The sequence below is a fragment of the Artemia franciscana genome, chromosome 7, assembly GCF_032884065.1.
Source record: "Artemia franciscana chromosome 7, ASM3288406v1, whole genome shotgun sequence".
Lineage (NCBI taxonomy): Eukaryota > Metazoa > Arthropoda > Branchiopoda > Anostraca > Artemiidae > Artemia > Artemia franciscana.
The window spans coordinates 55,649,193-55,664,535 of record NC_088869.1 but is presented as its reverse complement, the minus strand read 5'-3'; the positions used below and the strand labels follow the sequence as shown (position 1 = coordinate 55,664,535).

General features: G+C 34.5%; 1 protein-coding gene across 2 annotated transcripts in view; it reads left to right on the top strand.

Annotated features, from left to right (window-relative positions):
- LOC136029483 (alpha-(1,6)-fucosyltransferase-like) overlaps positions 1 to 15,343 on the top strand; it is a 105,519-nt gene that overhangs the window by 11,208 nt on the left and 78,968 nt on the right. For both annotated transcript variants that reach the window (XM_065707912.1, XM_065707913.1), the window contains exons 2-4: positions 2,378 to 2,661; positions 10,579 to 10,628; positions 14,078 to 14,252. In XM_065707912.1, the coding sequence (XP_065563984.1) occupies positions 2,405 to 2,661; positions 10,579 to 10,628; positions 14,078 to 14,252 (482 nt within the window). In that variant the 5' untranslated portion in view covers positions 2,378 to 2,404. The remainder of the gene's footprint in view (positions 1 to 2,377; positions 2,662 to 10,578; positions 10,629 to 14,077; positions 14,253 to 15,343) is intronic.

Here is a 15,343-nt window from a genome sequence, read left to right as displayed (position 1 = left end):
GCTAGAATCAACAAGTCCTATTTGAGGCCTTTCTGCATTGTAATCTTCAGATCTGTGTAGAAGAAGTCCTTATCAGCATCCATTGCCTCTTGTCGATTTGTAGACAGCAATGATGGAGATATTGTATTATCTTCCTTTCAGTTGTAGTCTTGCTACTCTGTGGTTCACTGGATCCCATGCAAGAAGAGCTTTTTGCATACAGCAGCCAATCATAAAGTCAATTCCATGGTTGCAGGATCCATCCAAAGCTGACTCCATAGTTGCAGGATTCATCATGTGCGCTAGAGCTGAGGAATAAGTACAAATTATTGGAATTACAGACTGGTATGGTTTCTTCAGACGCTCCATTCAATCTTGTCCCCAACAAACTTAGAATGTATGCGTGATAGCAATCGATTTCCACCACTAGCCTTATTGATTCTTGCTTTATAGATGTCACATTCCAGCTATAAACTCAAAATTCCATCCTTTTGTATATTTATTTCACTGGGAATACTTGTCTCATTTTTCAATCTCGCCACTATTCAAGGCAGCAGGATCAAGTCGGTTGAAACAGGGACGCCATAGCAGGCACATCATTTCCGGGAGCATTCATTATTTCATAATTGTTTCATGGGAGTCTTCTTGACCAAGGGTTCCACAAACCCTTGGCACTCCAACAGGATTGAGGCAGCCCTTTGCAGAGGCCGTTGTCGATTAAAACGGATTGCACTATTGCAGCTGCCGTTATATTCAAGATCCTCCCACAGTGGTGCTCTGCTTCACCATTCAATTTAACCATTGCTGGAAGAAGGTTTGTTGAACAGTGTGGTTTTAGAAAGGGGAGAAGATGCTCTGACCAAATTGTCACTCTTAGATTAATAATTGAGTAGTACCTGAGTTATCAAACCTCTTTTAGTCCTCAGTTTTATATATTATGAACAGGTGTTTGATTCAGCTGACAGAAGAGCTTTAGCAAAGGTCCGATTCTTTTATGCTAGATATATGCTTTAAAGTGGATATTTCTATGTACCAGGAATAACATTGCTGCAGTTAAAGTAGGGAATGACGTTATTAGCTAGTTTCGTATTAAATCAGGAGTTAAGCAGGGTTGCGTCCTATCCTCATTTAAATCAATCATTTTGATGGACTTTGTCCTAAGGTGCACTGCAAAGGCAATGGGAAAACATGGAATCTATTTGAGAAGTAAAACTCTCATGGACTTAGATTACATTGATGATTTAAACATCATAGATGAAACTGTTTGCAAAATGAATGAGCTTTTAGAGATTTTGCAATATCAGGGTATAAGAATAGGTTTGAAAATTAATATTTAAGAAGGCTAAGTAGTTAAGACTAATAATAAGTGTAGGTGATGTTGGATAAAAAGAAGAACAATTAAATAGACAGCTTCATTTACCTTGGTAGCATTATTTCTAAAGATGGTGTTTGCAGTGCAGATGCTAAAAGTTGAAAAGCTAAGGCTTACGGTTTTTTTTTTTTTTTTTTTTCACATTTGAAAAAAGTTTGGAAAAATAAGAGAGGTAAGTCTGCAAACCAAAATTGGAATATTGGAAGTTACAACGACACTGGTTGTGTTAGGGTTTGTTAGAAGTTTTCCCAAGAACTTGCCAAAACTTTTGGGTGTACATGACTGACTGGCTGTACCTCAAACAGTAAGCTCTACGAAAAATATGGGTCAATCCCAATTTCTAGGGCTATAACAAGAGAAAGGTTGAGATGGTTAGGACACATTTTGCAAGTGAAAGATGATAGACTGTTCAAGGTCATCCTTGTTGGGGAATCGTCTATGGCCAAACGAAAACCCTGTTGCTCCCAAATCAGGTGGGATAATGTTGCAGGGAAAGATTTGAGGTAAATGGGAACTTCTTGGGAGGATGTAAAGAGGGAGGCTTTGAATAGAGTAGGATGGAGGGGGAGCGTTCGTAGCTGTATTGGCCTTAGGTGGCTTGGTGCTGTCTTGTGTTGTTAGTAATAGTTAGTTTAAACATTACTAGCGCAGTCAGTATTGACTCACAAGTTGTGTATGAATGAGAAGTGTAGTCAGGAAAAAAAAAATCTATGTACTAGTAACAAAATTGTTTGATTTTTTTAAAATTCCTTGGGAATTCTTCATTCTTGTCTTAGTGGTGTTTTCTGTTTGTTAGCAACTACTGACATAATGTAGACGTGTTCATGTTTTTGTTATAGTGTAATATATAGTATAATATGATTTCATTATATAATATTATAAATGTTAATTTCAAATATCATAATATAATATAAAAATAAAATATATATGTTAGTATAATAAATATATATAAAACAATCTACTGTGATTATATTATATCATATAATAGGAGTAATGGAAATTACTTAATCTTTTGTTTTTATTTAGGTTAGCAAATTCTTATGTGATAAGTGAATGGCCAAATTTTTGGGCTTTCACGGCCCTGTATTTTTTCGACTTGTTGTTGTACTGCTGCTTGGTTGGGCCTTTGTCTTCTTTTGCTTTGTGAAACCTCTGTTGAGCAGTTCAGATGATTCTCACTCGCTGAGATCAGAAGATAAATATGATCACCTGAAGACAATGGAAAGACTTGAAAATGCAATAAAAGAAATAGATGATATGAGAAAACAGAATGAGCATCTGCAGCGGCTTATCAAGAATATCAGAAATGAGTAAGAATTCATATATAGCTGTTGCTTAATTGCTGTCCATTTTTGAGAAAAATTCTTATGAATGATTAAGACTTATGAAATCTGACATTATTCCTTGAAATGATTGTGGGCTTATTTAAAGTAGGGCCTGCTAAGTTTAGAAACTTAACTTTGAAGGTATAAATTTAAGAAGTCACAAACATAAACCAAATTTTTTTAAGCAAATTTCTTGCTTTAATTTAGCTTAACACAGGTTTTACCTACATGAAAAAAACAATTTTGGTTGACCACTAGAAGTAAGCTTGTTTAGGCTAAAAACTCTTTGAGAATAAAAAGAAAACCTAACATTTACGCTGCTATAAATAAAGGAAGAGAAGAAAAGAGAAATGAGACATAGTATGGCTCAACCTCACTCAACTTGACACAAAAAAAAACCTTCTAAATAAGCACCTTTTTCTCACAACTTTTTTTTAAGGAAAAGGAAAAACAAGAAACAAATGAGGATTACTTGAGAGAAAAAATTGCTCGGAAATAATATACTCTCTAAAACTCAAGAGCTTTTAACTGCTACTACTAACAACCCACTCCAGCACCGAGCTGTCTGAGTCTAACAGAGCTACACATGCTTCTCCTTCATCTCAATCTATAAAAAACCTCCCTCTTTACACCCTCTCAAGAAGTTCCCATTTCTCTTAAATCTTTTAAGGTAAGACCTTTCCTTTTATTTCCCTTAAGGGAAAAAAGATTTTAACCTTTTTCTAAAACCCATCCTTAACCTACTTGTAAGGCTAGCGAAATGCTAGATTTTCAGTAAAACCTGAGAATTGTATAAACAAACAAAGATCCTTGAAGTCGGTGTACAGTTGCTATGTATGCAAATCCTATTTTTGGAGCATTTCAACAACTGCTGCTGAGGTTTTGCCTATCTCAACCAATTTATGAATGAGAAACTGATTCATGTATACGATGAAAAATACCGGATAATGTTTGTTATAGGGTATGCAAGAAAGGTATAGAAATCAGAATATTCACTTTGGTTTTTATTTACTTAGGATTAATTATTCTCCTATTTCAGTACCTGTTATCTTTATGGTTGATTTGACCATTCATTTTATTTTCTATTTGTGTTTGGTTTCATTTACTTTTTGACAGTTGTAGATGGTTTAGAGACAGTTTTTGAAAACGCTTTAAGACTGAGCTCCTTCACTGTTACATAGGGGCCCTGGATCATATCACGTGTATCAACTGTAGCAAACCAAAGGTTGCATTTTTGGAATCCCCTGATTAGGATCCTGTTTACTGTTCTGTTTACATATATTATAGTTTAATTGTTGTAAATTGAATCAGAAAGGACCAGTTTGGGAGAATAGGGGAAATTTCTCCTCTGAGACTAGCTGAAAGAACTACTAGAAATTACAGAGACTCTGAGTAATAGACACGTTTTTTTTTGCATTCACCCCCTCCTTTTACTCTGAAAAAAGTTGTCTTGACCTCCCTCCTAAGGCAAGGACATAAGTTCCTATGCACAACAAGCAAAAATCATACTTTGTTCATGCATTTATGCTGCAGGAGAATATGGCTTTCACTTTGTCCTATAATGAAGGCTCACCCACGAATTTTACTGTTAGACCAGTAAACATTTCAATTTGCAATATACATCTATATAACTTCAGTCTTGCAGATTGACAACCAATTGAGAATTATGTATTTTGCTTGTTGGTAGAAACTAAACCTTTTCATCTCATGCTTTCTGTTGATGGTGGTTGTGGTATTTGCGATAAGTCGTTCGAATCTACTACTAACAGTTGAAGGCCTAGTTCGCAACCCATTTCGGGCCACTGCTCCTGCGTTAGGCCTAAATGCCAAACCGGGGAACAGTATTAAAGGCAAGACCGTATGAAAGAGGTATAAACTCGCAAAAGGTAATCTGAAGGAATTCCTTGTCGGGACAACAGCTTCAGGGAGCTAATACCTGCATTAGCTTTCTGGAGCATCATTTCCGTATGTTTCTCCTACTTTAAATCAGCAGTAAGAAACACTCCAAGTAGTTTAAGTTCAGTTACATGGCTGGAAGGAGGAAGGGGAGGGTAAAATTCGGGGTTCCTTTCAAGAAAAGAGAAAGTCAAGACAACTTCTATAACTACTGCTAGTACTAGGCTATTACTACTACTACTTTTGTTACTGCTACTGCTGAAAGTACTTTTACCACTTAGTACTACAACTAGCACTACTGCTACTACTATTACTACTACCTCTACTGCTGCTACTTCTAAGCTGTTACTACTACTGCTACTGTTACTATTACTATTACTCCTAAGACTAATACTACTATTACTACATATACTACTTCAACAACTATTACTACCAAAACTGCTAGTAATACTACTTCTATTACTACTACTACAACTGCCACAACTACTAATACTACCACTAATGTTAATACTACGACAACTGCCACAACTACTAATATTAATACTATATTAGTAGTAATATTACTTCTATTACTAGTTAATACTACTTCTATTACTACTACTACAACTGTCACAACTACTAATACTACCACTAATGTTAATTCTATGACAACTGCCACAACTACTAATACTACCACTACTGTTATTACTACTACTGCTGCAACTACCACTACTTCTATTATTAGGCTATTACTACTGCTACTACTGTTACTACTACTGCTAAGACTGCTACCACTACAACTAACAATAATGATCATGCTATTGCTACAACTAATACTAATTCTAGGCTATTACTACTGCTTCTGCTGTTACTGCTACTACTAAGACTACTGCTACTTCTACTACTAATACCACTTCTACTACTGCTAGAACTATTGCTATTACTACGACTACTACTAGGCTATCACTACTTCTACTTCTGTTACTACTACTGCTAAGTCTACTACTACTACGACTACTAATATAATCATGCTACTGCTACAGCTAATGCTACTTCTACTATTGCTACTTCTAGGCTATTACTAGAAGTAGATATTATTACTACTACTAATATCACTACTACTACTTAATGCTACTACCATTACCACAGCTACTACTACTATTACTACCATAGCTACTAATACTACTACTGCTACTAGCACAAATACTACTACTACTGAAACTGCTGCTAATACTACTGCTACTACGAATACTATTATTATTGTTCCCCTTCTATTACTACTATTACTAGAACAACAACCACAACTGCTTCTACTACTACTGCTACGACTTCTACTGTTGCTATTTCAACTATTATTACCAGCGGTGTCGCTTTAACCAGGTCGCAATGGTAGCTAGCAACCTAGTAAGAGACGTTCATGTTCCATACTATGAAATACAATAACCCATAAATCCTGAAACTAACGTCAGATCGATCCACAAAGTACACTATTAGAACCGCTTGTGCAAAACTCCTATATAGGAAAATTACGGTCTCTTGGATTGAACAACAAAGAACATATATTGGCTTAGAAAACAAGAAAAGTGGCTTGAACTATAATATTTTACAGCGACAGCATCTTTTTTCCCTGTTTTTTTTTTTTCTCCTCAGCTAATTGGGTATTGGAAAATTATAGAGAGCTGTTTAATGGCTCATTTTAAAGGAAATTGATGCATCTAGTGCCTTTTGTAATTAAAAAACTAATAGTTTTTATAATGGTATCACTTTTTACAAAAAAACTGCATTTTCATGTATAAGCTTGATGAACGACGTCATAATCGCAGGTTGTAACCATATAGGACTTAATAAGTGATTGCAATATTTATACACGTTCATCTTTCGACAAGATAATATAAGAAATACATAGTGGATGAATATAGTTCATTATAAATGGGACTATGTAAGTTTTATCGGGTATAGTTGAAGCCTAGTAAAGAACAAACCACGGCACATAACTAAAAGTTAAGATAATACAAGCATCTTATGAAGATTGGGTTATCTGGTGTGTGGCGCCATACTTAGGATCGTGTCTTATTATTCCAACTAAGAAAAAGTCATAGGCTTTTTCCTGTTTGTAATCCGGGTTTTACATAAAGAATCAATATAGTTCATAATAAATGGGGACTGTGCAAATTTCATGGTATATAGCTGACTTAAATAAAGGATTAAAATTGTTCATTATAATGCAGGTTGCAGCAGTAGCTAGCAACCTAGTGACGTTTCATACTAATATTAGTTAGGATTGAGGTACTAAGCATTAATGAATATTAATTTTTTTTATCACTTACAAAGGGTTTTAAATTATGTCTCAAGATTATGGGACGAATAGATATTTGCTAGCTACGATGATGTAAGACTCATAAAATTATATATAGCTGGTGAATAACTTCTGGATTAACAATTTACTGTTCTATCATTTAAAGCTATGTCTCAAACTCACTTTCTACGTCTGACTTACTTTTACTTGGACTTACTTTCTTAGATTTGACCCTGGTGCCAAAGAAGGACTTGGTAAGGTTGGCTTGTGAAAGGATCACAGCGATATATTATGTTTGACTTTCAGGCACGTAGTTAAGCGGGGGAAGCCGGGCCTCTTCCCCCTGGAAACATTAATTTTTTCCATTTCAATTTATGGACTTGTTTTTTAAGCCAATTGTGTATTGTAGCCACTGCACTAAACACAAAATAACAAATAAAAACATGTACCTATAATGAAAAATTAAGTGAAAAGACATGTTGGCATAATACATCACTGTAAACTGAAATCGGAAAAGTGTGCTAAGTGAACTCTGCAAGTGATTATCACCTATAATATCCTAAAACATTTATTACAACGAGTTTCAGAAATATTTCGGGGAAGTAATTTTCAATTCTTATGCAACGAACTATGTGTGGAACTATGATATTTGTGTGGAACAACGAACTATGTGTGGAACTATGACAGCATGATTTAGTCATTTAGAATTGAAGGGAAATTTCAGCCTCTCAAGCCTTGCTGATAAGGCAAGAAGACACAAAACGCGGTATAATATTTATTTATCCATTGAATTAGGTATGTATCCAGGGCCAAACTAAGATCTCAAAGGATCCCAAGGTAAACAGACATTTGGGGTTTTCTTTAATAGAGTATGTAGAATCGAAATGTCAAAGTAAGTACACAAGAAACTTAATTCCGAGGTCCCTCGTTAAAAAAAATGGTCTAAAACAATGGGCCAAGCAGAGCCATTATTTTATTGAGATGGTTCTATATTTTTGAGCATTCCACTTTAAAATTATGGGTTGTTTCAAACATTTCTGAAAATCTAAATCTTCTAATGTTTTTGTCGATAATAAATAAAACTGCTTCCATTGAGAACGTAGTTAGCCTAATGAATGAAATTAATGGTGATGCCAACAAAAAAGATATCAGTGAGTTGATTGAATCTACTCCAAATTTTGTCAAATGAGTTTGTTCGAATGAAAATTAAGAAATTTTGAAATACACAATGAAAAGTGACGAGGAATAGGCGGATAAAATATGAGGGCTTTGAGAATAAAAATACGAACGAAGCCTTCGTGGATCTCGGCAATTATTTATCTGTCACAAAAGAATGTGATGCCATTGGAAAACGAGCATCTGAGGTTCGCAGGGAGGTTGAGGAAAATTGCTATGTTTTATAGAAATCTCTACCAAAAATTGAAAATAAATAGCGGTGCTAAGCGAAGTCTTGACCAGTATCTAAAGAAAACACCTGAAAGCACTTAAACACATACTTTAATTTCATTATGTATGCATATTGATAAACATATTTTCGAACTATTCACCATTGAAACTTATTAGGGCAACTAATTGTTTGAAAGTAAAGAACCGCCTGTATTTTAAATTTACCGACAGGGACAGGCAAACAATATGTTTCAATATTTAATTTTTTTTTATTTTTTATTTTGTGTATAAATATATTTTGTATATTTACGTGTTTGTATTTTTAATAATTTGATGTTTTTGTTCAATTTTATAAACTGCAGATACATTTGAGGAGGAAGCGTGCCTGGATCTGATAGTAGGTCCCTATAATCCGAGAAATTTGTAATAAAGCTTTAATGTTGTTAAAGTGATCGACTATTTGAGGATATTCTCCTGATGCTATTCTGGTTATGTTCGGGCCAACACGGTTATTTTAAAGCCTGAACTTTTCGGAAACGGTGCTTTGATTTGATATGCTACAATTTTAACATCACAATAATTATCTGATAAGTCTGGTGACAATTCATAAAATCTGCAATTTTGTGTTGTACACGTTTCTCTCTAGTTGGCATTAGTTCAACATATTTTCATGCTGTCAAAATTTTAAATATCTAATGCTCTCGTCAAATTGCAAGTGAGAGTTATGCGTTAAGAACATGGAATTTGATGGGGAGCCACCTCACTAAAAATAATGTGATAATATATTGCTTGGTTTTGATTTTATTTAGTCTTTACACTGATATTGAAAAATATTTCTTAATTTTCTTATTGCTGCCAAAGCTCACCTTTAGAAGTACCCATTAAAGTCCATTAAGAACCAAGAGACCGTGTACTTATAAAGCCGCTGAATGACAGGACAGACAAGTTTTTTTAGCAGCAAAAAAATAACATTCAAATCAATATGCTTGGACCTGAAGCTTAGAAACGCATCTTATCTGACAAGATTTATTTTCAAATTATGTGATAAATAAACGGAAAATAATGGAAAGATATAACTCTTAATTTGCTTAAATCTGTGGTAATAAGACCCAATTTTGAAAGAAAAAGGAGTAAAGGGTAACATAGGTGTGAAAACAACAGTCCCCGCTCGTAGAAATCCTGTTCCTAAACGTTTAGAAGCTTTGAACTGCGAACTCGAAAAATATCTTAACTCTCGAAAAATCCTACTTTTCTACGCCGAAAGATTCTCTTTACGGTAAATGTGTAGAGTAGTGACTCTCTAGAAGGAAGCATGACAAAAAAAAAGAGATACATATTTAGATTGCTAATTTCATGCTTTTTTTCATGTTAAACTTTACTTTTTGACAATTCCTCTCCACCATCTCCTCCCTAATGTCCCGTATGTAGCCGTAGAATATAATCAGACTAAAAGAAAACACTAAAACAATGTGTTACTTTATAATATGCATGGTATTATACTTATATTAACCAGATCATAATGTTTCCTTTCATTATTATTCAAATTTTGACTAATTTAAAACAATATTTTTTTTTTAAATATTCGACACTATCACTGAGGCTTATGTCGATGTCTTCAAGTCATCATGACGTAGCCGGTTTTACAACGGGTGAAACAATGGAAATAACAACAAAGAAATATGTTATTAGGGTTATATCTGTGTCCATCAAGGGGGGAGGGCCTTTGTCAGGGTAACGACTATTATGCTGAAACGAAGTATGAAATGAGCAATCTAATGGCAGTTATCTTATTTTGGTTTTGTATATAGCCCAGAGCTGTATATGAAATCATTAGGGATAGGGAGGGAGGGGTGAATTTTCACAAACGCAACTTTAACTATAAAAAAGAGGTTACATTTAGCAATTTAAAGTTACCTCTCATTCTGTTTTGGCTTGTCGCCTTCTGGGTAGTCGCCACTCTACACATTTAACCTCCTCATTTCTAGATTCCCAGATAGCGTTAAATCTTTATAAAAAAGAAAAAAAAAATCCTATTTTCACACCAAACAGCCTATGTCAAGAGTGTGATCTTACATCTGGCAAGAATTTATTCTTTTCAAATTATTTGATAAGGAAATGGAAGAACTTTCCTTGCTGCATAATAACCATAGAAGATAACTTATAATTTACTTAAGTCTTTGACGGGCATTAACTGATGGCAATAAAGCCAATTTGAGAACCAAAGGAATAAAGGATGAATTCCTAATTTGGAAAAGCAGCCTGGAATCCAATTTACATTATTAATCATATTAACCATTCTTAGTAGCTTTCTAACTTGTTAAGATTTGAAATTCTTTTTGTTATAGGGGAAATGAAGGTTTACCAGAATATGATGAACAGAAACTTCTTGGAAAAGGTATGCTTTTTTGTCTAAGCTTCATATTTCTTTTAGAGAAACAGCTAGTTTTAGTAATGTTTCTGAAAGAAAGACAGGAATAACTAGCTGATTTAAATTAATATTATATAGAATGAGCAATGGCGTCATTTCGCAAAAATGTAGGGGTGGGGGGAATGTATTTTTCATAATCTATGTGGGGGCAATTCTGTTGTTATGTTTGTCTCCTAGTATTTTTTTTCATAAAAACACCAAAAAAGGCGTTTTCAATGCAAATTAAAAAGGGATTTTCAAAGTCTATGTGGTGAGAGGGAGGGGGGGTAAATTTCAACACCCTTTCGACATCAGTTGACCTCTCTGAGAGTAAGAACGTGCAACTATTGATTGAAAACTTTATTTGTTGCTGAAAGCAGACTTAAAAATCGAATGTTTCTCCTCGACCAATTTCAGCGGAAAAAATTGGTTCGCGTATCAAAATTTGAATATCAAAATTTTAAGGAGCTTTATTGCTGAAACATTAACCCAAGAACTGTGAAGAGACAGAAGAAACTGATTATGGACAACGCTATTGAAAGCTATTGAAAGATCTATGGTACAAATGTAAAGATCATTTTCCTTGTGAGGAGTAAGTAGACAGAAGCTTATGCACATTCTGAAAACTCCCCCTACACCGAAAGTCAAACTGGTTTTTTTACCGAAACTTGTATTCTTTGTTAAAGATGGTAGTAGGTTATACTCATAAACTTTGGTAATATCGCAAAAAAATAATAGTAAGTTTAAACGAAGAACATTCAGGTGATGATTTTTTGCGTCCAGGATCATTGCACTCTTTTTTACCGATGGTGTGACTGATATTTACCGCTCTAACTGAATAATTGCTTACTTCTACAATTAATTCAGCAGTTGCCAAGACATGCCTGTGGTTGAAGATAAACCGGATTGCCTTAAATCAGGCAAATCGAATTTTGTCATCTTATTGCAGTCTCCAAATTATTATCCCTGGATTGCAGAAATACCTTCACAGAAGGAAATTGTCAAGCGGTCGTGGTCTGTTAAGTACCTATGAACTAATATTAATGAATATTCATCATTTAAGTACCATGTGAAGGCTATTAATAAAATATTATGGTGTAATTTAGGGATTATTGGTACATTAAAACATGTTTATGGCACTTGGCATTTATCAAGTGACATATAGCGATCGCAATTTCTGTCGGTTTCGGTTTTGCTAGTTGGGGCACTTCCAGATAAGCTAGGACGATGAAAGTTGGCAAGCATATCAGGGACCGGACCAGACTAAATTAGAAATAGTCGCTTCCCCGATTGAACCATCTGGAGGGGGGGGGGGGATTGAAGGACGGTTAATTCGGAAAAATCAGAAAAAAATGAGGTATTTTACTGTAGGAACGGGGTTATTGGATCTTAATGAAATTTGAAATTTATAAGGACCTTGTGTCTCAGAGCTAAATCCTAACCGGATCCGGTGACATTGGGGGGGGAAACTGGAAATCTTGGGAAACGCTTAGAGTGGAGAGATCGGGATGAAACTTTGTAGGAAGAATAAGCACAAGTCTTAGATACGTGATTGGCATAACCGGATCTCTTCGGGGGAGTTAGGGGGATTTCTAGTGCTTTGGCGTGTTCGAGATTAAGCACAAGCTCTAGATACGTGATTGACATAACCGGACTGGATCCGATCTCTTTGGGGAAGTTAGGGGGGTGTCTAGTGCTTTGGTGAGTTCGGTGCTTCCGGGCGTGCTAGGACGATGAAAATTCGTAGACTTTTCAAGCCAATTAACTTGGCTTGATTCGACTTGATTTATTGACAAAATAAAAAACAATACATACACTTATTCCCGTATTGACAACTAGCCAGAGGCTATAAACAGTCAATACGGGGATTTAAGAAATCAATCATTTGATAAAAAATATCACAAAATATTAGATAAAAATATCATTAAACAAGAATATCCTTTTTCTAATATCATTAAGCAGAAGAACTGTCAAACAACCACAAACTAAACAACAAAAAATAAAAAAAAAATTGTCTTTTTTCATCTTCTCAATAAGATGTTTTTAAGTATTTTTTTCAGAACGAAATTAGTGAAATCAATTCTTCTATATTTTTAAGTATTTTTTTTCAGAATGATATTAGCGAAATCAATTCTTCTATATATTTGGGCAATATAAGAGTATTCCGCATATAAAAGGAAATAAACCATTTCACAAGATTATCGCATATATTTTATTCACAAAACATGAAATGGAAAAACTAAACATGGATAAGATGGCTGTGTTTAAGACGGCTGTATAGCAATGTTTCATGACAGTTCTAATGTTTGTTATTACGTTACAGGCTACTATCATTGTACTAATGGGTGTTCATCACAGAAGCACGATAAACGTTAAGTTTAGAAAAGAGATAACTGCCTATGTATAGAGGTCGTGATTGACTTCTAAACCTGGTTGTTATGAACGGGTCATAATTTATTTGTGATTTTGATTCTCTCTTGAAAAGGTGTTCTCCGATTTGTATGTTTCGACACATTTTATTTATGTTGATTAATAATGGAGTTGTATGCTGTTATTCCATTTAGGGTGTCCACCTTCAATCATAATGAAATGGGTACACAAACGTACCCAACATTTTGCAATCACAGCTGCAGTATTTGTCGCATTTTCTCTCACAATAAGACGGATATTATTGAGGGGAATGCTAAATTAAACGATAATTACCCGTGGACACATAAAATTACCTAGGAAGAGGCTGTAAAAGAATATTTGAAGGAAATTTGAAGTACATGGGAGGGGAGTAAAGGGTAAACCTTTGGAAAGATCGGGGGGTGGGGAGTGCGCGTAGCTCTGTTGGCCTTGAGCGGCCCGATAATGCAATGAGATGTTTGCAGTAGCAGCAGCAGTATAACTTGAGATCAGCGTCGTACACAACAAGGTATTTCTAGCGCGATGGATGCTGAGATATTGAAAAGAATGAAAAAGAATAAAGTTTTAAAAATTATATTTATGGATTATTCAGCTTTCAAACATTCGTTTTGAGTCCTGTTTGAAACGTAATTAAGACTAAAGAAAACACTCCCCCTCCACTTTCAACCGCCCTGTTCCAATATTCTCCTTGTCCAAAGTTAAAGAATTCACTGTAGCTTTTGACGACGTAAAGCTCTGTCTTGGGACATATTTTTTGTCGGATTTGTTTGTCCAGTTTTTGGCTTATAATAATCGTTTTTCTTTTCAATACCAATTTTCCTTGAAGTCCAAAGGCTTTGCAGACTATGGACCAAGGCCATTTTCCCCAAGTACTTTTTCAAATAAATTTTGACCTGTGCTTAAAATTTACTTTTTCGTATAGGGTTTCTCTGCCATGTGCCAAAGTATTTTGGCGCATGGTTTGTATATACTTGTACATAAAGCTTAGAAAATGTTGTTTCTCTTTCCCATTATTTCCTTTATTGTAGATGTACCTGATGATTCGTATGAACTTCGATTACGACGGCTTTTGGTAGACATCCAGGAAATGAACTTCTTTATGACGGGTCAGCTGAAGAAACTGAGTGAACCAATAGACAAGAACCCTAAAGCTGCTCATAATCTTGTAGAAAAGCTTTTACAAAGAGCGAAAGAACAACAGAAGTGAGTAGTTGTACTTGGGATAACGAGTCGATCCCACCTACCCAACTATTTTTAAATGTAAATGTAGCCATGAACTAATCTATACGTGCAAGGATACTTTTTACTTATTTCCTTCGAAACTTTTCTCAGTGTTTTTACTATGATTTCGTTTTCTTTGTTTGTTAAAAGATTTTAAGTCCTGACGGTTCACCCGTCAGGACGTTATCCTGCCGTGTTGAAAGAGTTTAACTGTAGCTGTGCTGTAAAAAAGCACGTTTGTTCCGATGGTTTAATGAAATACTATGTTGACCGGTAAGGGAATTAAATTTTAGATTACTAATTTTGTGAACTAAAAATTAGGTATTATTTTTCGCATGGTATTCAAATAAAAATTTCAATTAGTTATCGATTTTACCTATAGGAAACTATCCTGTTTTTTAATTCCAAACACTCATCACTGTTTTTCTTGAACATGAAAGGTAGGTCCTAACATGAATCAAATTTTGTCTCAGTTTGCGGGGTTTGCGTGCAATGATGAAATAAAATGTGTTTATGTAGGTGAACATCTGGTTGCATTTGATTTCCGACCAGAGTTGAATAATTAAATTTCTTTGGTTGGCAAAATTGTTATATAAATGTACCACTGATATATTTTTTGATTTTTAGATAAATATTAAAATAGATTTTTCTTAGATACGTTTTTGAGGAAGACTATTGACATTTCGCTTATTTAGACAAACAAGTCCTTGCTCACATAGAAATGATATTTTTTCTTTGCTTGATATCATTTACGGTCTTGTTTCTAAACTTGTATTAAGCATAAAGCTACAACCTTCATTATATCCTATTCGTTTTCTTCTTGTGTTTAGTCTGATTCAACTGACTGGTTTGCTACGAACGTTTTTACTCTGACTCTGAGCCGTTTTGTGTCATAAGATGTAGCTTTGTGTATTCAGGGTTTTCCTTTCTCTGTTTTTGACTTTTCTTACTCTCTCTCAGTTTCTCATTTCAGCTTCAACAATTCTAAACAAGGGAGTGAATATATATATATATATATATATATATATATATATATATATATATATATATATATATATATATATATATATATA